This window comes from Trichosurus vulpecula, chromosome 3, assembly GCF_011100635.1.
Source record: "Trichosurus vulpecula isolate mTriVul1 chromosome 3, mTriVul1.pri, whole genome shotgun sequence".
Taxonomy (NCBI): Eukaryota; Metazoa; Chordata; class Mammalia; order Diprotodontia; family Phalangeridae; genus Trichosurus; species Trichosurus vulpecula.
The window spans coordinates 445,340,206-445,363,889 of record NC_050575.1 but is presented as its reverse complement, the minus strand read 5'-3'; the positions used below and the strand labels follow the sequence as shown (position 1 = coordinate 445,363,889).

The window sequence follows — 23,684 nt, the reverse complement described above, 5'->3', positions numbered from 1 at the left end:
TGCCTCAGTGGCATAGGTGGGTTCTTGAAGGCCAGAAGAGGAGCCCAAGACCTTGGCCATTCCTGCCATGCTGGGATACAAGTCTGGTGACAAACTCCAGATCTATCATCCAATAACTACAAAGCCAAGTCCAGAGAGGTTTATCAGAAGATATGGTGGTGAAGATTCTGGCCAGAACAACTCTCAAAGGCCATTTACTAGGGGAGCTGGAAAGTGTGTGGGTAGAGGGAGTGCCCATAGAAAATCAATCCATCAATAAATATTTAAGCACCTATTATGCACCAGGCACTATGCCAAGCACTAGGGATACAAAAAGAGGCAAAAGATGTCCCTGCCTTCAAGGATCTTGCTATCTAATGGTGGAGATAGCATGCAACCAAATATACACAAAGCAAGCTGTATACAAGATGAATAGGTAAGAATTAACAGAGGAAAGGCATTGGAATTAAGAGTGGTTGGGGAAGGCTTCCTGCAGATGGTGGGATTTTAGTTGGGAATTAAAGGAAGCCAGGGAGGTTGGTAGTTGGAGCAGAGAAGAGAGAGTGATCCAAACCTAGGGACAGCCAGAGAGAAAGCCAGGAGCTGAGAGATGCAGCATCTTGTTAGTGGAGCAGCCAGGAGGCCAGTGTCACTGGATCAAAGAGTACAGGCCAGGGAGTGAAGTGTAAGAAGGATGGAAAGTTTATGAAGGGCTTTGGATGCCAAAAAGAGGATTTTGTGTTAGATACTGGAGGCTATAGGGAGTCATCAGAGCTTAAGAGGTGTAAAGGGGTGACATGGTCAGACCTGTGCTTTAGGAAATGACTTCGGTGGCTGAATGCAGGATGGATGGAGGCAGGGAGACCCACCAGCAGCTCATGTAATCATCAAAGTGATGATGTGATGAGGGCCTGCACCTGGGTGGGGACAGTGTCAGAGAAGAGTAAGGGGGTGTATTGGAGAGCTTTTGCAGAAGTGAAATTGACAGGCCTTGCTAATGGCTTGGACGTGGGGGAGGTGAGAGGGAGGAAGGAGTTGAGCATGTCTGCTAGGCTTTGAGCTTGAGTGACTGAGAGGGTGGTGTTGCCCTCTACAGTAATCAGAAAGGTGGTGGGGGGAGGGAGGCAAATTTAGGGGGAAAGATAATGAGTTTGGTTTAGAGTTTACTGGACATCCAGATCAAGATGTCTGAAAAGCAATTGGAGGTACAAGATTGAAGCCCAGCAGAGAGACCGGGACAGGATACAGAGATTTGAGGGTCTTCAGCAGAGAGGTAGTAACTAAATCCATGGGAGTAGTTGAGATCCCCAAGTGAAGGAGGGAGAAGAGAGGAGGGCTCAGGACAGAACCCTGTGGGACACCTACATTTAGAGGCATGATCTGGATGAGGAAACAGCACAGGAGACAGAAAAGGAGCAGTCAGAGAAGGAGAGGAGAGAGAAGGAGAGAAACTGGGGTGAAGGGGAGGAAGGGAGTCCTAAAAACCTAGAGAAAAGAGGCAAGCAAGGAGAAGGTGATCTACAGTGCCAAAAAATGCAGAGAGATCAAGGAGAATGAGGACTGAGGAAAGGCTGTTGCTGTCTCTGAAATATTACTCTTATTAATGGTGATGCCCAGGTGATAAAGGTCAGTATTAATCAGCTGTGGGAAATTTGTATGCTACTGACCTATGCCCTTTCTCTGTTGCTTCCTTCTTAGTCCTAGGGTGCACATCCAGAAGAATTATGGACTCTCCCAGCAGGAAGGGAAACCAAAGGCCAACTACTCCAGTTCCTGACTGAACAATAATCCCCTGTATTGCATCAGTCAGTGCTTTGGAGACTTTCAATGAAGGCGAGGCCATGGCTTCGTCAGGAAGGCAATCCTACTTAGGAAGGGCTTGAGTTGTAAGGGAGCCAACCTAGAAGTTGCCTCTCTTCAACCTCTTATCCATCACTCCTAGGTCTAACCTCTGATGCCAAGCATGGCAAGGCAAACCCCTCTTTCACAAAGCCTTTCACATACTTGAAACCAGTGATCATCTGTAACAATTCCAAAGGATTTAGGATGAACATCCCGGAGAGAAAACTGATAGACTCTGCAGAGCAAAGTACATGGTTTTTCTTTATTTTCTTTGCAACATGGCTAACTTGGAAATGTTTTGCATGACTTCACATGTATAACAGGTATCATATTGTTTGGCTTCTCAACAAGTGGGGAAAGGGTTGGAGGGAGAGAATTTGGAACCCAAAAACATTTAAAATGAATCTTTAAAATAAATAAAAATTTCAAAGTCAGAACACCTGGGTTCAAATCTCAGTTCTGTAGCTTACAAAAAAAAAAAAACCAAACCAAAATCATGTTCTCCCTGAGTCTTCTCTTCTCCTTCTGCTGCTTCTTGAATGCCCTGGTTCCAGTCCTACCCCTACTGTTTGTGCTCTTCCAAACCAACCCCAGTATGTTAGCATCCTTCTTAAAATGGAGGCCCTCTTCCTCCTCCATCGAACTGAACAGGATACTCTAGATATAGATAGAGGACAGAGGAAAGAAGGATAGAGAAGTGTAGAGGAAGAGAAGGAGGAGGAAGGAGGAGGAAAAAGAGAGAGACAGAGAGACAGAGACAGAGACAGAGAAGAGTATCAAAGATAAGAGGGTGATTGACAGTGACAAAAGGCTGTGTAGAGGTCAAGAATTAAAATTGGGAAAAGGCCATTGTATTTGGCAATTAAGAGATAAATAGGTAACTGTGAAGAGGCCAGTTTCAGTGGCATAAGGTTAGAAACCAGATTGTAAGGGGTTAAAAAGAGAATGAGAGGAGAGAAAATGGAGGCACCTATTGTAGATGCCTTCTGGAGGAGTTTAGCTACAAAGGGCAGAAGAAATATAGCATGATAATTAGTAGGGATAAAGGGTCAAACAAGGATTTTTTGGTTCCCCACCCTCACTTATTGGTATTTTATTTTTTCCAATTACTTGTAGAGTTTTCAACATTCACTTTTATAAGATTTTGAGTTCCGAATTTTTTTCTCCCTCCTTCCCTCCCCTGCCCCCTCCCTAAGACAGCAAGCAATCTGATATAGGCTATACATGTACAATCATATTAAAGCCAGGCTGGGACAGGTGAGTGCCATGTGCTGCTGCCCTGAAATCAGGCATGGGGTCCAGTTCCTTCTCCTGTGCCATAGCCCGGGAAAGTGTGGGCGTGGGGAATCAAGTATTTAGAGCTAAATGAGACTTTAGACACCAGTTTATCTTTGCAAGAAACACATAAACACAGGCTGGGGGGAAAGTACAAGAAAGAAAATACAAAAAAAGTGAAAATAGTAGACTTTGATCTGCATTCAGCTTCCATAGTTTTTTCTGTCTATGGATAGGATTTTCCATCATGAGTCTTTTGGCATTGTCTTAGATCCTTATATTGCTGAGAAAAGCTAAGTCTATCAAAGTTGGTCATCACACAATGTGGGTGTTAGTTTGTACAATGTTCTTTTGGTTCTGCTCACTTCACTCAGCATCAGTTCATGTAAGTCTTTCCAGGATTTGCTGAAACCCACCTGCTCAACATTTCTTATAGAACAATAGTATTCCATTATATTCACATACCACAACTTGTTCAGCCATTCCCCAATGGATGAGCATCCCCTCAATTTCCAATTCTTTGTCACCACAAAAAGAGCTGCTGTAAATATTTTTGTACATGTGGGTCCTTTTCCCATTTTTATGATCTCTTTGGGATGCAAACCAAGAATTGGTATTGCTGGGTCAAAGGGTATGGACAGTTGTATAGTCCTTTGAGCACAGTTCCAAATTGCTCTCCAGACTGGTTGGATCAGTTCACAGCTCCACCAACAATGCACTAGGATTCCAATTTTCCCACATCTTCTCCAACACTTACCATTTTCCTTTTCTGTCATATTAGCCAATCTGATAGGTGTGCGGTGGTACCTCAGAGTTGCTAATTTGCATTTCTCTAATCAATAGTGATTTAAGGCATTTTTTTAATATGGCTATAGAAAACTTTGCTTTCTTCATCTGAAAGCTTCCTTTCCTTATCCTTCAAACATTTATCAATTGGGGAATGACTTGTATTCTTATATATTTTTCTCTTGTCAGTTTTATTGGCATATTTTTGTACAAAGTAGTTCCTGGTGAATTTTTGTGTAGGTGCCATGTACAGCTGAAAAAAAGACGGTATATTCCTTTCTGTTCCATTCAATTTTTTTCCAGAGGTAATTTTCTGTTTCAGGTATGTTTTTTGTAAACCATATAATATTAGATTCTGGTTTCTAATTGATTGTGTTTTCCACTTCTGTTTTATACATGAATTCATTCTATTCCCACGCATAGTTATGATAACTAATTGTATTTCCTTCCACCCTATTTTCTTCTGTTTATCCTTCTTTCTCTTTTTACCCTGTCTCTCCTCAAGTCTTTTTTTTTTTTTGCTTTTGACTATTGCATTCCTTAGTCATCCCTCCCTCTTATCGCCCCAACCCTTTTCTTTTGTTTCCAGTTCTTAGAAGTTACATTATCATCTTCCTCTGTTAATGTAAACAATTTAACTTATTAAGTCTCTTAGCGTTTCAGTTTTACGTTTACCTTTTCATGATTCTCTCAAGTCTTACATTGTAATGTCAGATTTCTATTCATCTCTATAGTGTTTTCATCAGGAATGCTTGAAAGTCCCCTCATTAAATATCCATTTTTTCACATTAAGGAGTATACTCAGTTTTGCTGGGTAGGTTAGTCTTCATTATAATCCTAGCTTCTTTGCCTTCTGGAATATCATACTCCAATTCTGCTACTTCTTTAGCATGTTGTAACAACAACTTGGCTAGCAGGTTCTGTTGAGGTGTACTACCCAATAATACCAGCAACAAGAGCTGCCAGCACAAGTTCTTTGATCTGCTTTACTAAGGAAAGAAACTTTAAAGGGTTAACAATCTCACTTTAATCAAACATACATATAAAAACTCACTTAGTTCAGGAGAAAAAGCCAGCACCCTGAACTCCAGAGGAGGTACAAATAGAAATTACAAACATCAACAGATCTTGTTTGATTCAAATCACCATTCATGGTTACCAGGGAAGCATCAACATCTGGGTTTACTGGGGGGGGGGGGTCCCCGAAGGTGGCCAGCACCCTCCTGGTGCCCTGGGCACACTGGTGTCCTGCTCCTCCTGCTTGGAAGGCCCAGGAAGCTGAAGGAAGCCTCCAGAACTCCTGCTGGTGGTTTCCTTCCTCCCAGCCCAGCTTCCCTTCCTGAGGTGTCACTTCCGCCGGAAACATTTCTTCAGAACTGCTGCCTGTTGGACTGGCTGCCAGAGCAGGAGAGATGGTGGGGTGGTCTAGACCAGAAGGATCTCCAGGGCCCCTCCAGGTCTGGGACCCCACTCCTGGTGATTGCCTGTGGGCTCCAGGGCTGTAAAGACCCCACAAGAGTTAAGAGAAGGAGGAATGGGACCCCTGGCAGGAAAGGGGCAGGGGCAGGCAATGGGGCGGGACCGCATTCTAGGCCACGCTGCGGCCGAACCCAGCCATGCGCAGAAGGCGCCTCTGCCCCCAGACTACGACTCCCAGAAGGGTGTGCACGCCTTCGCGTCATTTTCCAAGCCAAAGGGCTAGAGGATTGGACCTCCCCCTTAATTTGTCAGTTCAGTGCTTGCTGGTGGGGGCTTCCGCTCCTGGGGCCTGAACTCAGGTGTGTCGGGGTGAGGGGCAGCGGAGAGCCGGACCAGGCCCACGCGGAGGCAGGCTGTGGGGGTGCCGCGAGGTCGGCCCCGGGGGCTGGTTGGGGAGCTCAGGTAGAAGGGGCTGTGCGGCCGCCGGAGGAGGAAGGAAGCCCGCGAGCGCTTCTGGGGTCTGGGGGTGGCCCGTGGTGGGAGGGGGCTGGAGGAGGAGCAGGCGGAGGCGAGGTGGAGGATGGGGGCGGTTCTAATCCTCCTTCTGTCAGGGCCGAGTCACGTGACCCCGGTCGGGTCCTTCCCCTGTGGGTGCTCCCCAGTGTCTGTCTGTCTGGTCCTTCCTTGTGGCCTCATCTCCTCTTGGATGTCCTCCGGGAAGCCTTCCCCGATGCTGCTGGGGAAGGGGGGTAACGTGTCTGTTCTCCGGTTTTGTTTCTAAGAAAGATTTCACTCCCCCCCCCGCAATGATCTTCCCCCCCCCCCACTCCCCTCCCAGAAATCACTGTTTCCTTTTACCCCCTAGGAGAGAAATTCCTCCCCTCTCAAATGACTGTTTCCTTCTGCCCAGCCCCCTCCCACCCCGGGAGAAAAATGAATGTTTCCTAATGGTCCTCTCCCCCACCCCCCTGGGACAGAACCGGGACCACCCCCAGCGTCCCCTCCTCCTCATGGTCTCCTTTCCTCCACAGCTCTGCCACCTGTCGCCTCTGCCCCACCCCCGCATGTAGGAGCCTGGAGGGAGAGGGAATGGCTCCTGTGCTGACAGCCAGGCTGGGACAGGTGAGTGCCACGTGCTGCTGCCCTGAAATCAAGCATGGGATCCGGTTCCTTATCCTGTGCCATAACCCGAGAAAATGCAGGTGGCGGGAATCGAGTATTTAGAGCTAAATGAGACCTTAGACACCGGTTTGTCTTTGCAAGAAACACATAAAAAAAACTCCTTACATCTACTTTGCGGGGTTTTTTTGGTTTGATTTTGAGTTCTAAATACTTCCCCTCCTTCTAGTCCTTCCCCCACCCATTGAGAAGGCCAACAATAGGATTCCCATGTTGCTTGTGAAATGATGCAGACCATTCTTATATTGGCCTTCTTCCCAAAAAAAGTTCAAGAAAAATGAAAGTGAAAAGCATTATGTTTCAATCTGCATTCAAATTTCATCAGTTCTCCCACCAAATTTTATTATTAATCCTTTGGAATTTTCATGGTTCATTTTAATATTACATAAGCTGTTTCAACATAGAGAGAAAGAAAATCTCCCACCAAATTCCTTCTACAAAGATGATGATGTTACCTAAAGCAGACAGACATTCCAGCCCCATTTCATCAAGGTTATGCATTATGAGATTGAACTTATATTAGGCATTCATATTTGGTACAAAATTAAGAAAGCTATTGATATAATACACTACTTTAATAACATGAAAAATAAGGTGAATATGGTTCTATCAGTAGACTCAGACAAGGCTTTTAACAAGATAGAACATCGATTCCTCTTAAAAATATGAAGGGTAGGAATAAAGGGAAATCAAGGTTCCTTGAAGTTCCCCCCATGCCCGTCAGATTGGCAGAATTGTGAAAAAAGCAAAGTGAAAAATTCTACACGGCCTATGGGAAAACAAGTTCCTTACTATGGTGTTGATGGTTGTTGTTGTGGGTCCTCCTGGAGAACCAGGACATCAGGAAGATGATGCCATGACTTGTAAATGACTTGGGTTTAAGTGGGGGAGAGCTGTACAAGGTCACCAGCCTCACTTTTTCCTCAGGAGCCATTTGAGTCCACTGGTAAAGATAGACAACAGGAAGACTGGAGATGGCCCCCGCTCTTTATGGAGCTACAACTTGGAGCAGTGCTTCTTGAAAGCAATTTGGAATAATGCTGAGAAAATTACTAAACTATGCATATACCCTTTGGCTCAGCAATACTACTACTAGATGCAGAGAGATAAAAGAAAGAGGAAATGATCCATATGTAGAAAACCATTGCTAGCAGCTCTTTTTGTGGTGGCAAAAAACTGAAACTGAGGAGATTCGCATCATTTGTGGAATGACTGAACATGTTATAGTATACAAAGGTGATAGAAAAATACTGTAATGTAATAAATCATACAAGGATCTTTTTCATAGAACCTGAGGAAGACTTGTATGAATCACTGCAGAATGAAGTAAGCACAGCAGGAGAAAAATTTATCCAATGACAATATTGTAAAGACAAACAATTTTGAAAGATTCAAAAACTCTGATCAGCGCAGAGACCAACCATTTTTTTTCAAGAGGATTCATGATGATATATTCTGCCTAACTTCTGATGTTTATGTGATTGATTTTTATACTTGGTGTTCCGGTGAATAATCTGAATTAATTTCTTTAAGTATTGACAGATTTGGCCTCTTTGCTTTCCAAGGGACTCTGAAAAATATTCTCTGACATCACAATTCAAAAGCATCTATTCTGTGGCACTCAGCTTTCCTCATATTGTGGATGTGGTCACTGTGGGAATTTGTTTTGCTTGTCTCTGAATTGTTATTACAAGCATTTTGCCTATCTCTTTCCACCCCAATGTGGAGGAGGATGTGGGAGTGGTAGGGAATAGATTTTTGTTAAGAGTGGCCCTCCTGTTGACTGGAGGAGGAAGGATGAGAAGAATCCCTTTTGGTATGGGCTTTCCTCCCTCCTGGTACCTTGATATTTCATAGTTTTTTTCTCTAGTGTAAGGCTAGGTTGTGTGTCAGAAGGCTTGCATTTCAGATTTAGGTGTAATTTTTAATAGCCAATTGACTTGAAGCATAACTAATCCAGAAAATACAAATGTTTTTAATTACCATTAATTGAAGATGAGTAAGAAACAGCAGTATATTAAAAAAAAAAAAAAAAAAAAAGAGTACTGGGAAAACAATAAAGCCTGAAAAAAACTATTCTGTTGATAAATGTTACAAAAAGATTTTAAAAACCTAGCTAGGAGGCAAGATCAGAATAGTGAGGATCATGTTTCAGGATTGATGGGATGATGGTGATAACAAGGAATAACCATGTGAAAGCTATACAAGTTAAATCTTCCTTAGGTTTTGTTTTCTCATTGAAGAATGATGAACTTGGACCTAGGAATGAGAGCCCAAAAAATTTCCAGCAGGAAGTGGATACCGGAAGTAAGAGGAGACAGACAGGATCCAGCTATTGTGATAAGAGTGTATAATGTGCTTCATTGCTTAGCCACTATCATGTGTTCCTGAAAGATCTTGGAGAAGGGGGTCACGTGCCTCAGGACTGGAAAAGGGGACGTATCAAATTTCAAAAAAGAGAGACTAGCTCTAAACCCTAGGCTAGTGACTTTGAAATTCTGGCATATTCTTAGAATACAGTAGTAGTTGGTTGTTGTCCTTCATTCCCAAAGAGACCAAAAGAACATGACTGTGTTAGAGTCAAGTTACAGTGTGTCTGAACAAGTCTGGCAGAAATAGTCCACATGAACATTTGGAGTAGATTCTCAAAATTTGCACATCTTGCCTTTCTTTTGAGCTACTTACTTCCATTCTGCTTTGCTCATAGAGTGCAGCACTTTCCTTGATGAGGGCGCACCATGTTGATGGTCTTGTGCCAGTGCCTCCCATGACACATAATCAGTTCCAAAGTTCTTTAGAGAGATTTAGAATGTGTCCTTGTATTGCTTCCTCTGACTTAGGAGGTTAGGGCTTGCCTTGCATGAGTTTTCCATGAAATAGTCTTTTAGACAAGTGTGTGTTTGGCCGTCAAACGATGTGGCCAGACCGTGGTAGTTGCGCTCTCTATAGTAGAGTTTGAATGCTTGGCAATTTAGTTCAAGAAAGGCCTCAGTGTCTGGTACTTTGTCCTGCTTCATGATCTTCAGAAACTTCCTAAGACAATTCAAATGGAAGTGTTTGGATTTCCTGGCATGGTGTAGTTGTACTGCCCAGGTTTCACAGGCATACATCAATGAAGTCAGCACAACAGCTCTGTAGACCTTCAGTTTGGTAGACAGTCTTCTCTTCTCTCCCACACTTTCCTTCGGAGCCTCTGAAACACTGAGCCAGTTCTGGCAATGCATGTGGCAACCTCATTATCGCTGTGTACGTCCCTAGGAAGTCTGCTGCCAAGGTGAGTGAATTTAGCCACAGCGTTCAGAACGTCTCCATTTGCTGTAACTGGTGGTTCCAAGTATGAATGTTTTGGTACTGGCTGTATTTTCTTGGTGTTAATTGTTAGGCCACACTTAGTACAAGCCCCAGAGAATTAGTCTATATTTTGTTGCATCTCAGCTTCAGAGGCTGCATTGAGTGCACAATCATCTACAAACAAAAAGTCATGCACCAACACTCCTTCCACTTTGGCTTGGCTTGTTGCCTTTTCAAGTTGAAGAATTTACCATCAGCGTAGCAGACCTTGATGCCATGTTCTTCCTCATTGAAAGCATTTGTCAACATGGCTGAAAACATCAAGCTAAAAAGCATGGGAGCAAGCTCACAGCTTGGTTTCACTCCATTGGTGACAGGGAAAGTGGGAGAGCATCATCCATTGTCCAGAATGTGGGCAAGCATGCCCTCATGAAATTGATGTACAATACTGATGAACTGCTCTGGGCAACAATGTTTGGACATAATTTTCCATAAGCCCTCATGACTGAGACTATCAGAGGTCTTGTTCTGATCTACAAATGTTGTGTATAGACCTATATTCTGCTCTTGGCATTTCTCCTGTAGTTGTCAGGCATCTATCTGGTATTTATCTCTCAGGGAGATGGACATCTTCCATTTGAGGGAGCTGCCATTAAGGAGCACTCTGGCAAGAATCTTACCAGCAGTGACTAAGAGAGAGACCCCCCCTGTGATTGTCACAGGACCATCTTATTTTCCTTGATCTTTGTAGAAATGGACAATGGAGGCATCCTGGGGAATAACCTCCTCTTGCCCCACAGTCCAAAAAATTTCAGCCAACATTTGCATGAGAAACAGACTCCTCACCTTATAAATCTCAGCTGGAATAGAACTAGCACCACATGTTTTACCACATGAAAGGAGCCTAATGACATTCAAAACTTCAGCTAAGGAGAAATTGACTTCAACCTGAGGTAAACTGTGAATGGCTTCAACACTGATTGATGATGGTCTGTAGAGAACACTATGGAAGTTTTCAGCCCATCTCTCTAGGATCATGTCCTTATTACCAGTTGATGTGCCTCCTTCAGGACCAAGTAGTTAGGATGTACCATAGGTCTTTGGACCATAAATAGCATTCAGGGCATCAGAAAAGCACTTTGGATTGTTACTATCAGCATAAAACTGAATTTTATCTGCCTTCCTACTGAGCCAAGAATCTTGCATCTCTCTAAGCTTTACTTGTAATGCTGCCTTTTTAGAAATGATGTTCACTTAGAAATTAGATATTATCTTGTTGGTAAACCTAGTGGAGTTCTCATTTTTCATTTAGTAGCTTCTGACTTTCCCCATTTTTGTCAAACCAGTCTTGATGTTTTCAAGTGTTTTGACCCAATTGAGTAAGTGCAGTGCTGTGCACCAGATCTCTGAAGGCTGCCCACTTCGCTGTTGCCAACTGTGTTGACTCAGCTTTCCTTCCAAGTTAGCAACAAACTGTTTCCACTCAGAGCAGTGCTCTAATCAGTTGACATTGATTCTTCTGGTAGTCATTTTGCTTTGGGGCCACAGATTTTCTAGAATGTGAATATTTAATCTGGAGAAGATAAGTCTGTGATCAGTCCAGCAATCTGCAGCACACATTGCCTTCATCACTCTCACATCTTGTCTGTCTCTTCCCCTTACAATCACATGGTCTGTTAAATGCCATTGTTTGCTGTGAGCGTGCTTCTGTGAAGTTTTATTGAGTTTATGTAAATGGGAGACAGTGTTGGTGATGAGAACTTCATGACATGCATGAATCTTCAGTAGTAAGTGACCACTGCTGTTGCTGCTTCCATCCCTTTTCCTCCCAAGGACTTCCTGCCATGTCTCGTAGCCTGAGCCTACTCTAGCATTAAAGTCACCCAGAAGTAGAAGCTTGTCCTGTTTTGGCACATTGATGACAAGAGTCTCCAGGTCTTCATAAAATTTTTCTTTGACCTCATCATGGTTCGTCATGGTGAGAGCATAGGCACTGATGATGGTGACATGGCATTGTCCTGCAAGTGGCAATTGCATTGTCATGAGCCTGTCATTCACTCCTTTTGGTAGGCATGCAAGCTTGTTGACCAGCTTCAGGGCATTCTGCTTCACTGTGGCTACTCCAGTAAAATGAGTGTGCTGCCCTGACTTCAGTAAGCTGGCCTCCATTTGCCATCCTTGTTTCACACAGAGCTACTCTTTGGATGTGATACCTGCTGAGTTCATTTACAACAAGAGCTTTTCATCTTTCAGGTCTACTGGGTTTTTTGTTATCTGTAAGTGTGTATACATTTCATGTACTAATTGTGAGTGGAATTGACTTTGTAGAACTTTTTTTACATTTTGTTTTTGTGTTTTGACCACACAGTGTGATTCCCCAGGCCAGGGTTAGAAAGCAAACAATTTTGGGGCACCTTTTCTAGCCCCTTAAAAGGCTGCTCAGACACCCAGGGGCTTGCCAGATCCCACTGCTGCTTTCATTAAGAAGATGATTCTATGGCCTGGGTTGCCTTTGTGCAGGGTTTTGACTACAGCTTTCAGTGTATTCGTACCTGCTGCTTCATCACTTGCCTTCCACCACAGGACTTTGAGATAGGTAAAAATGGCAAAATGACATGGGTGTGACATCTTTAGATTTGTGCATAAATTGGATTTATGTGAGGCAGAGTTGCACAAAGTTGTCAGCCTCATTCTCTCTTCCAGAGTCATCACAGTCCAGTGGCAGGACAAAGTCAAGATGACTGATGATGGCTGGAGATGCAGTGGATCACCTTGATGTCTTATGTCTAACCCAGTTCTGAGGCCTTCACAGTGTGTGCTTCAGCTGCCTTCATGGCCGCTGGAAAAAATTGTTCTCATCCACCCATTCCACCAGGGGCAGTCTCCACACGCTTAGGGAAGACACCCCCTTGAATCAGCAACAGATATGAGACTCCTTCATTATTCTCAGCCTGGTTTAGTCCTTCTGCCCAAATGTTTTACTGGGGTGTGGTCACTGCATATGGTAGACCTTGGAGGGACAGGTGAGAGTTAGGTGGACTGGGTAGACACCAAAGGTAGAAATCAGCCCTGGAAAGAGCTCATCAGCCCTCACACCTCTTTGAACCCACCTTGCCCTTACACAAAGGGTTTAAACATGGACTCTGTCATCATCATCTGGATCATCATCATCATGGATCAGATCTTGACCCATTTCACATTTGTTTTCGTTCCTCTCCAACTGTGTTCTAAGCTCTCTAAACTTCTTTTTCGCACCCCACAACCCCAATGACTTTTTGCTATTTTGTTACAATCTTCCTTTGTTTTGAAAATGAGCTTGTACTGTAAACTATTGTTACGTTTCTCCACTTGCTAGATGAAGCCCTGGAAACAAACTTGAAATATATTAATCTAGGCATACTTAGGTAAGCACATACAGATTTAGAAACCTACATGTGTACACATAGGTTTGTTATTCAGTCGTTTTCAGTCACATCTGATTCTTCTTGACCCCATTAGGGATTTTCTCGGCAAAGATATTGGAGTGGTTTGCCATTTCTTTCTCTAGGTCATTTTACAGATGAGGAAACTGAGGCAAACAGGGTGAAGTGACTTGCCTAGGGTCACACAGCTGAGGCCAGATTTGAACTCAGGAAGATCAATCTTCCTAACTCCAGGCACAGCACTCTATACACTGAGCTGTCTAGCTGCCTTTGTATAGATTAACGTGTATTCACACACACACACACACACACACACACACACACACACACACACACACACATATATACATACACATACATACACACATACATACAGTCAAATATTTACACAAAGGAAATCCTATTTAATTATCTTCTCTTAAAAAAAGCAGTATGGAATGGTAGACACTGCCTATTTTGTATTCAAAGGATCTGAGTTTGAGTCCTGGCTCTGACACTTAATCCTGATGTTAATTTGGGGAAATTGTTCACCCTCCCTGACCTCAGTTCTTCATCTGCAAAATTAGGAGGTTGTAATAGGTGACTTCTAAGATCCCAGATAGTTCTGAATCTAAGATCAATGGGCTTTAGCTTCAATATGAGAGATTTCAGTGTTTTAGAATCCTCTTTTGGAAGGAATAGTTAAGACAATTCTCCAGATGCTTTACAAATCATCTAGAAAGTTTTTGCAGGGTTGCTCTATTTTAAAGCATCCTAAAGGAGCAGTTATCCTGCTTATTTTTTGCTCTTTATTATTTCACGGGAACCACTATGTTTTTTTCTAAAATGATATAGCTCCTCATTTCTTATGGCACAGTAGTATTCCATCACAATTATATGCTACGATTTGTTGAGCTATTCCTCAATTGATGGGCATCCCCACAATTTCCAGTTCTTTATCACCACAAAGAGAGCTACTATAAACATTTTACAACATATAGGTTCTTTTCCTTTATCCCTAATCATCTTTGGGGTTAGCCCAAATAGTGGTATTGCTGGATCAAAGGGTATAAGTAGTTTAATAATTCTTTGGGCATAATTTCAGATTGCTCACCAAAGTGGTTGGATTATTTTGTGATTGTACCAACAATGAAATAGTATCTCAATTTTTCTACATATTCTCCAATGTTTGTCACTTTCCCCTTCTGTTATTTTGGCCAATCTGGGAGGTGTAAAATGACATCTCAAGGTTGCTTTAATTGATGTTTCCCTAGTCAATAATGATTTAGAGCAGGGCTGTCCAAAACATAGACCGTGAACCCCCATGCGGCCCACCATAAGTGCAGAAGTCACTATAAGTGCTTTAGTTAAAGCATTTGTGTCAGTTTCCACGAATCCCCCCAACCCCCCGCCACCTCAGTAGTAAACACAGGTGGACCACATAAAATCGTACTGTGGGCTGCACTTCGGACAACCCTGATTTAGACCGTTTTTATATAACTATAAATTATTTTGATTTCTTCATTGTAAAACTGCCTGTTCATATCCTTTGACCATTTATCAATCACGGGAATGATTCATATTCTTAGAGATTTGCCAAATTTCTTTATATATTTCAGATATGAGACCTTTATCTAATAAACTGTCTATAAAAATTTTCCCCCAATTTTCTGCTTTCCTTCTCACATCTTGGGGTATATTTCTTTTATTCATACTGAACCTTTTTAATTTGATGTGATGAAATTACACATTTTTATACCTGACTTTGCTTTCTATCTCTTGTTTATTCTTAAAGTGATCACCTATCCATAAGTCTGGTAAGTTATATATTCAACTTTTTGATATTAGTTACTTGTAGTTCAGCATCTTTTTGATTTTTTAAAAAATTATATTTTGGTAATTTTTTGTGTTATGTTCTCTTGGGTCTGCTTATTTTACTCTGTCAGTCAATGCATATCTTCCAGTGCTTCTCAGAAGTCCTCATATTTGTCTTTTTTACCTATATAAATGACAGTGTGATTCCTATGCCATTTATTTCTAGCTGTCCTTTAGTGCTGAGAATCCAGTTTGTTTCCAGTCCCTGTTGCTCCAAAGAGTACTCTTATTTATGTTTTTGTGCAAAAACTCAATTGTGGCCTTGGTCTAGTTGTACAGAAAGGGAATGGCAACATGGTACAGTGAGAATAGCCCTGGATTTGAAACCAGGAGGCCCTGGTCTCAAAGTACACAATCGCCAATTACTCCCCTTTTGACCTAAAGCAAGTCACTTTCTCTGGGCCTCACTTTTCTAATGGGTAAAATGAGAAAATTGGATTCTGAAGTCTCTTCCAGCTCTAAATATATGAATTGGAAAGTAATTCTCCTTTAACACCCTTTTCAGCAGGAAAATATTATTCACATGCTGTTACAGACCGGAGATTGTAGTCGCCCATGCTTACCTTTGCTCTTATGGTTCTAGAAGCATTGAACACACTCATGTTCATTTCAGAGCAGCACATTTTAAGAAGCACAGTGATTGGATGAAAAAAGGAAAGTAGCTGCCTTAGTTGTGAAGAGATTAGGCTGATTGGTCAAAAGGGACTGGGCTTGTTTACATTGGAAGAGAAGACTTAGGACCACAGGATAGCTATCTTCAACTATTTCATTTTCATCGTCCATTTCAGCAAGTAGAAAGGGAATTAGCCATATCACTGCTTCAGCTCAGAGGGCAGAAGTAGGAGCCATGGCTGCACATTGTGAAAAAAAAACTCACACAAAGAAACCTCACACATTTAAAATTAGTGTCATTGGAATTGTTTATAACAATAAGCATTTATTAGGCACCTTCAAAGTGTCAGGCATTGTGCTAAGTGTGGAGGCTACAAAGGATGGCAGTAATGACTCCTGCCCTCAAGATTACAAACAAATCAGGGGGAATACTTTTCTAAAAATTGTTATTCATTTAATTTTTAATTTATGGAATAAAGCAAGTATTTCAAAAACAGGATAAAAAAGGTATTTGCACATGAAGCTACAAATCTATTATATACAACTTGTTATTCCTTTTAAATATATAATAGTTTCATGTAAATTCCTTTTTTTCCCCTTCTCTCCCCCCACAACCCTACATATGTCTACCTTTAGGTGTGTGTGTGTGTGTGTGTGTGTGTGTGTGTGTGTGTAAAATCATTCTATACATACTTCTATTTATCAGTCCTTTCTATCTGAGGAATTCTTAAATGCTGGTATATACCAGACACTGTACTGGGATGCAGATAAATAAATGAAACAATCCCTTGTGGCAAGTGAAAGATGAAATGACTGAGGAAACAAAGGTTCAATCTTTTGGGCATATCAATTTTATATTAAGCAAGGCATGACAATTGCAGAACAAACTGGGACCAGGCCCCTTCCTCAACTTAGGGCTGGACCCAGAATATAGGAGGAGATGTACTTTTATACATTGAAAATAATTTTAAAAGTCCAATTAATTAAAAGCAAAAAATACAATATTAGGTAATCTGACTTCTAATTGGAGTAAAGATTAGGGACTTTCCATGTTAAGGGATGGAGGCAACAGGTTCATTTCCCTGAATTCAGAAAAGAGGTGCCTCACTCCCCCAGGTGTCTATATAATCAAAGGAACATGGAAACAATAACTAATTATCCATTATGGTGCCAGTTTTTAGAGAAGACATATGGGTTGCTTGAGATGCAGAATTGTAAGAACTCCTTGCATCAATCTTTTTGGATCTGTCTAGGTTTCTGGTCAGCATAATCTTGGTCCTCAGTTAATGGTCTCTAAACAGCAGGTAGAGGTGTTCTGGTTTCCCAGCCATGCAGGGCTACTTTCAAACAGTGCAATAAGGTTTTCTCCCAATTCCCACAACTGAATAATTTTTACTCACTAAACAGAAGTTGGACTAGACCTACATTTGAACAGAAAAAAAACTGAGCTACCTCCAGAATTGAGTCAGAAAATGGAGTCAATGTGGTTGACTGAATGGCCTCAATGCCTTGTACTAATTGCTGTCCTAAAACCCTCAATTTCTTCCACCTACTGGCAAACAGTTTACAAATGTAACTTCATAACACTTGGAGCTATAGCTGGGTAAGCACAAATGTTTTTGGTATTTCAGGAATCACTAGCATTTAAGGATGTGGCTGTGGAATTCACTACGGAGGAGTGGATACAATTGAACCCATCTCAGAAAAAGTTGTACAGGGATGTGATGCTGGAGAACTACACGAATATGGTGTTTTTGGGTAGGAACAGCTACCCCTTTGGAGTACTCATATATATCAGCTTTCAAGATTTTAACAGTTATTCTTTGGCATACAAGAGTAAACTATTTCTAATGCTTTTGTAGCCAAGAGACAGATTACTTGTGATACAAGCTTCCAGTAAAAATAGTCTTTCCTTAGTAAACCTTGAAATTGATTTCTTGTAATCCTTGAGAAAGTATCTTGCCCTCTCTTGCTTCAAATCCAAGATTTTCTTTTTCAGCCCAACGTAGGTCGCATCAGACACAGTGTCCCCACTGTCTAATCAGTGACTGAGTCAATTGAACTCTTTTTTCCCAAGTCCTACTCAGTAATCTATTCTACCATAATATAGAATGTCCTTTGGTGGTCCTTTGTACTATGCTTGAGGTCTTCCTAGCTTTCCTACTTTTTTTCCAAAAGAGGGATTAAACTAGTTTTGAATTCTTTTATTAAGTTTTGTGGATGCTTTTAAAAAAACATGTAATTTCTCCTCTCCCTGACACCTAAAAAAAAACCCTACTTCTCCATCCACCCAGCCCATTGAGCCTCATGTTTGAAAAACAAAAATCTCAGACGAAATCAGCTAACATAGTGCCCTTGGTGTTATAATATATATTCAGTCCCCTTATTCCCCCACCTTTCTATTAAGAGTTGGAAGGAATATTTCATTTATCTGTTCTATGATGGAACTCTGAGGTGATTACTTAGCACATTTTCATTTTCATTGAACAGGATTTGCAGTTTCCAAACCAGATGTGATCTACCAGTTGGAAAGAAAGGAAGCATCTTGGGTGGCAGAGGCAGATATTCCCAGAAGCAGCTGTCCAGGTGATTACATAAAAACCAAGCAGACGGGTCATTGCAAAATAGTGATCTGTTCATCATTTTGGATTAAATGTAAAATGGTGAACAAAGTGGCCTATCAAAGCTTCTCAGGCCTGCTGAGAGCTGAGACTTTCAAACTTCATTCTTTATCTCAAGAAGTCACATTTTTTATGTATCTTTTTAGTGAAATGTACCTCCAGTCTCAAAGAAAGTTGTTGCCTTAGAACAGGATGGTTAATTCTCTTCTGTTCCTTGAATATTATCTTCTCTTAAGGAGGCATTCTCCTGCTTTTCTGAATAGTCTTATTCCATTCAAATGTCATCCAGTTAAAGAAGAGTAAGTGTTCATCCCTCCAGGTAAATTCATCCTCAGTCAAATGATTTACCTATGTTACCTTTGAGTAATCATACTTTCAAATAAGATAAATTGATTCCCAGTGAAAGACTAGTGAGACTAACCTTCTTAAATCAGAAATCAAGAGAATATCTCTAAAACCTTTGAACAACTAAGAACCTTAGGAAAGGGTAAAAAAGGCATGGTTAATCAGTGCTTTATTCTTCCTTTCAGAGAGCCAAGAATTTAGTGAAGATAAGCCTCCTGAATATAATGAATGTGGGAAGGCCTTTGGTAGTAAGAAACAACTTACAGTTCATCACAGAGTTCATACTGGAGAGAAACCTTATGAATGTAGTGAATGTGGAAAGGCCTTCGGGACGAAGACACGCTTTACGCTGCATCAGAGAATTCATACTGGAGAGAAACCTTATGAATGTAGTGAATGTGGAAAGGCCTTCAGGTGGAAGACACTCTTGCCAGTGCATCAGAGAATTCATACCGGAGAGAAACCCTATGAATGTAGTGAATGTGGAAAGGCCTTCAGAGATAAGAGAGATCTTAGAGTACATCACAGAACTCATACTGGAGAGAAACCTTATAAATGTAGTGAATGTGGAAAGGCCTTCAAGAGAAAGACAGAACTTAAACTGCATCACAGAATTCATACTGGAGAGAAACCTTATGAATGTAGTCAATGTGGAAAGGCCTTTAGGAGAAAGTCACATCTTACGGTTCATCAGAGAATTCATACTCGAGATGTGTGTTATGAATATAAGGAGTGTGGGAAGGATTTCCTTTACAACTCAGATCTCACTCTACATCAAAAAATTGATACTGGAGAGAAACCTTATGAATATAGTGAATGTGGAAAGGCCTTCAGGAGGAAGACACAACTTATAGTGCATCAGAGAATTCATACTGGAGAGAAACCTTATGAATGTAGTGAATGTGGAAAGGCCTTCAGGTGGAAAACACCCCTGACAGTACATCAGAGAATTCATACTGGAGAGAAACCTTATGGATGTAGTGAATGTGGAAGGGCCTTCAGACATAAGATACACCTGACAGTGCATCATAGAATTCATACGGGAGAGAAACCTTATGAATGTAGTGAATGTAGGAAGGACTTCAGGTATAAGGTACAACTTACAGTGCATCGCAGAATTCATACTGGAGAGAAACCTTATGAATGTAGTGAATGTGGAAAGGCCTTTAGAGATAAGTCACATCTTACTGTGCATCAAAGAACTCATAGTGAAGAGAAACCTTATGAGTGTAGTGAATGTGGAAAGGCCTACAGGCGTAAGTCAAATCTCACTGTGCATCAGAGAATTCATACTGGAGAGAAACCTTACGAATGTAGTGAATGTATGGAGGTGTTCATTTCTAAGACACACCTGAGAGTGCATCAGAGAATTCATACTGGAGAGAAACCTTATAAATGTGCTGAATGTGGAAAGACCTACAGGGATAAGACACAACTTAAAATGCATCAGAGAATTCATACTGGAGAGAAACTTTATGAATGTAATAAATGCGGGAAGCCCTGCAGGGATAAGATAGACCTTACAGTTCATCACAGAATTCATACCGGAGAGAGACCTTATGAATGTGGTGAATGCGGTAAGGGCTTCCGTGCTAAAAACCAACTTAGAGTTCATGAGAGAATTCATACTGGAGAGAAACCTTATGAATGTAGTGAATGTGGGAAAGCCTTCACTAGTAAGGCACAACATACAAATCATCGGAGAATCCATACTGGAGAGAAACCTTATAAATGTAGTGAATGTATGGAGGCCTTCAGGACCAAGAAGTTCCTTGCTCTGCATCAGAGAATTCATACTGGAGAGAAACCTTATGAGTGTAGTGAATGTGGGAAAGCCTGCAGGGATAAGACACGACTTACAGAGCATCAGAGAATTCATACTGGAGAGAAACCTTATGAGTGTAGGAAATGTGGAAAAGCCTTTAGGAGCAAGGACATGCTTACTAGTCATCAGAGAATTCATACTGGAGAGAAAACTTATAAATGTAAATGAATGTGTGAAGACCTTCAGAGTGAGGATACAACTTACTCAACACCAAAAAATTCATTCAGGAAAGAAATGTTAAGCGTGTAGTGCATGTAGGATGACCTTTAGATGGCAGACACTATGTTATGTCCATCAGAGAATTCATCCTGGTAAGTTTCCTCGTGAACATAAGCAGTGTGGGAAGGCCTTCCATTGCAATTCAGATTTTATTAGACATCAAAAATTCATGTTGGAGAAAAACCTTATGTATGTAGTGAGCCTGGGAAGGCCTTCAGGAAGAAGCCACATCTTACTGTGTATCAAAGGATTCATACTGGAGAAATTCTTATGAATGTGAGTAGTATGGGAAGGCCTTCTATACCAAGTCAGATCTTTCTCAATTTCAAATCTTCTGAATGTAATGTACAAGGGAAGGCCTTCCACCCAAATGTGTCTTTTACTCAACATCAGAGCATTCATACTGGAGAAAGACCTTTTGAATGCAATGAATATGGGAAGACCTTCAGCCTGAAGACACAACTTGCTCAACATCAAAGAATGAATTCTGGAGAGAAACCTTTGAGTTTGGGAAGGCCCTTAAACTAAGGGTGCTATTTTATGTCCATCAAAGAATTCTTACTAGAGTGATTTTTCACAACTCTAAGGAGTGTCTACTAGACTAGACCCCAGTCTACTAGACTGATTTTGAGTCCTTCAATGCAATTCAGTGATTCCTCATTTAGGCACCATGGGAGAAGGAATTATCCCTCCCCTCTGTAGAGGCCTGTAAAAGGGCAAAAATTTAGTGTTATCCTGCATGGACATTCAGGGAGGGAGAGGTTATGTTGGCTGAGCCAGAGGTTACTGAGTGGATGGTGGTATTGGGAGAGCTTTAGTATTAACTTTGATCCCTAGGCACATGGTATGCAAGACTCTTGGGGATGGCTTCTCTACCATGAGATGAGCTTCAGCCTAATGTGTGATGAATAATTGTTGATGGTGCTTGAGTAGTATTTCATAATCTGAGCTGTGTATCTGATGTTGCTTTCGTTGCTCCTGCTCCTATTCATTTGGGTAGCCACTGCAGACCACAAAGATTTCTAATCACCTTAATTGAAACAAAGCATCACAAGGACCTGTGGCGGATATTGATGCAATGTGATTTCTGCCCAGTGCTTTGAATTGAAGTGCAGGTAAACAGTGACCTTATGGTAGCAAAATGCCTTGTCATCTAATTGGTGACACACATGCAATGATGAAGGAACATAAACAGGGAGTTTTCAATGAAGACATCAAAGTGATCAATAATAATGAAAAAATCCACTAAATCACTTGTTTATAGAGAAATGAAAACAGCTGTGAAGTGACATGTCACACTACCTCAGATTGGCCATTGCGACAGAAAAGGAAAATGACATTCTAGAGGTGATGTGGAAAAATAGGGACACTATGCACAATTCAGAACTGGTCCAACCATTGTAGAGAACAATTTGGAACTGGGATCTCACTGGTATAAAACTGTGCATACCCTTTTATAGAGGAATACCACTACTAGGTCTGTATCCTAAACAGATTTTTAAAAAGACCTGTATGTACAAAACTATAACAAGTTCTTTTGTGGTGGCAGACAATTGGAAGTTGAGGGGCTGTCCATCCACTGGGGAATGGCTGAAGAAGCTGTGGTATATGAATGTAATGGAATACTATTGTGCTATAAGAAATGATGAGCAGGTGGATTTCAGGAAAACCTAGAAATACTTACATGAACTGATGCTGAATGAAGTGAGCAGAACCAGGAGGAGAACATTGTACACACTAACAGCAACATTTTGCGATGACTGATAGATTTAGTTCTTCTCAGCAATACAATGATCTAAGACAGCTCCAAAAGACTCATGATAGAAAATGCTATCCACATCCAGAGAAAGAACTATGGAGTCTGAATGCAGATCAAAGTCTACTATTTTCACTTTTTTTTTTGTATTTTCTTTCTCATACTTTCCCCCCTCTGTTCTGATTCCTCTTTCATAACATGACAAATATGGAAATATGCTTAATATGATTGGACATGTATAGCCTATATCAGATTGCTTACCAACTTAGAGAGGGGTGAAAAAAAAAGAATTTGTAACTCAAAATCTTAAAACAGCAAATGTTGAAAGCTATCTTTACAGGTAATTGAAAAAAATAATATGATGTGAGGGGGTGGGAAAGCTGTTATAGCCTGTTGTTATGAAGAATCCTATCTTCCTGTTCTTCAGCTTTGCAGAGATTTTTGTCCCTAGAAATCTGGAGGACATTGCCCTTTGGCCCAGAGCCTTCTCCTTTTCCCTTCCACTTCCACACCTGAAGTCCCTGAGCCTTCATGTAAGTGATTCCTGAGCCTGCTTGACTGCCTCCTTTGTGTCCTCTCAAAAGAGAAGAGCTAATTAGAAATGGCATTCTCACCCACTGCTCTATGGAACCTTGGGCAAGTTACTTTACCTATCTGAGCTCTTCATCTGTAAAACAACAGACCTTTGTTAGATGAAGCTGGGACACTGAAGGAGCCCAGGAGAGTTGAGTTAAACTCCCTCACTTCCACAATGGCAACAAGGGCTGTTGTCAGCAAAGGAGGTATTTCAGAGCAGACCCAGAGCAGTTTGAGTTAAGTTTCCTCCTAGGTGAATTGATTTGTGGCCCACTTAGGGACTCTTTGGGGCATGGAGAATTAAAAAAAAACAAAATACCAGCATTGGCAGAGGAACTCCTGACATCCCAGGGAACCTCCTTTTTGATTGTTTAAAATTCCCTTACCTGCTGACTGTACCTGGTTTTCCTGTTCTGGACTGCATTTTGCCAAACATGAAATGTCACCTAACTCTCTGTTTCTTTAAAAATCTGCAAAATGGGGATAATAACAGCACCAACCTTCCAAGGCTGCTGTGAGGATAAAATGAGATGACTACACCACTATAGAGATGCTAGCTGTATTTTTATAAACAATCAGTGTTTAAATCAAAACATCCAAGGGTTTCCAGGTAATGGGCCCTGAGGTTGGCAGCATTGCCTTTATGTTCTGTGGTTTGGGCTCTAATCCAGTCTCTTGCTACA

General features: G+C 41.4%; 1 protein-coding gene across 1 annotated transcript; it reads left to right on the top strand.

The window, feature by feature from the left end:
• Window positions 1-5,551: 5,551 nt before the first annotated feature.
• Window positions 5,552-23,451, top strand: LOC118844696 (zinc finger protein 585B-like). Its single transcript, XM_036752644.1, has 5 exons — window positions 5,552-5,763; window positions 6,333-6,423; window positions 17,291-17,417; window positions 18,150-18,245; window positions 18,811-23,451. The coding sequence occupies exons 2-5, from the start codon at window positions 6,391-6,393 to the stop codon at window positions 20,616-20,618; spliced, it is 2,064 nt and encodes a 687-aa protein (XP_036608539.1). The 5' UTR covers window positions 5,552-5,763; window positions 6,333-6,390; the 3' UTR covers window positions 20,619-23,451.
• The last annotated feature ends 233 nt before the right edge of the window (window positions 23,452-23,684 follow it).

What these genes read in the sequence shown, in the direction of transcription:
- LOC118844696 (XM_036752644.1), top strand. Translation starts at nt 6,391, where the DNA reads ATGGCTCCTGTGCTGACAGCCAGGCTGGGACAG. An exon ending in CACGAATATGGTGTTTTTGG is followed by an intron (nt 17,418 to 18,149) that starts GTAGGAACAGCT and finishes TTCATTGAACAG; the next exon opens with GATTTGCAGTTTCCAAACCA. An exon ending in TCCCAGAAGCAGCTGTCCAG is followed by an intron (nt 18,246 to 18,810) that starts GTGATTACATAA and finishes TCTTCCTTTCAG; the next exon opens with AGAGCCAAGAATTTAGTGAA.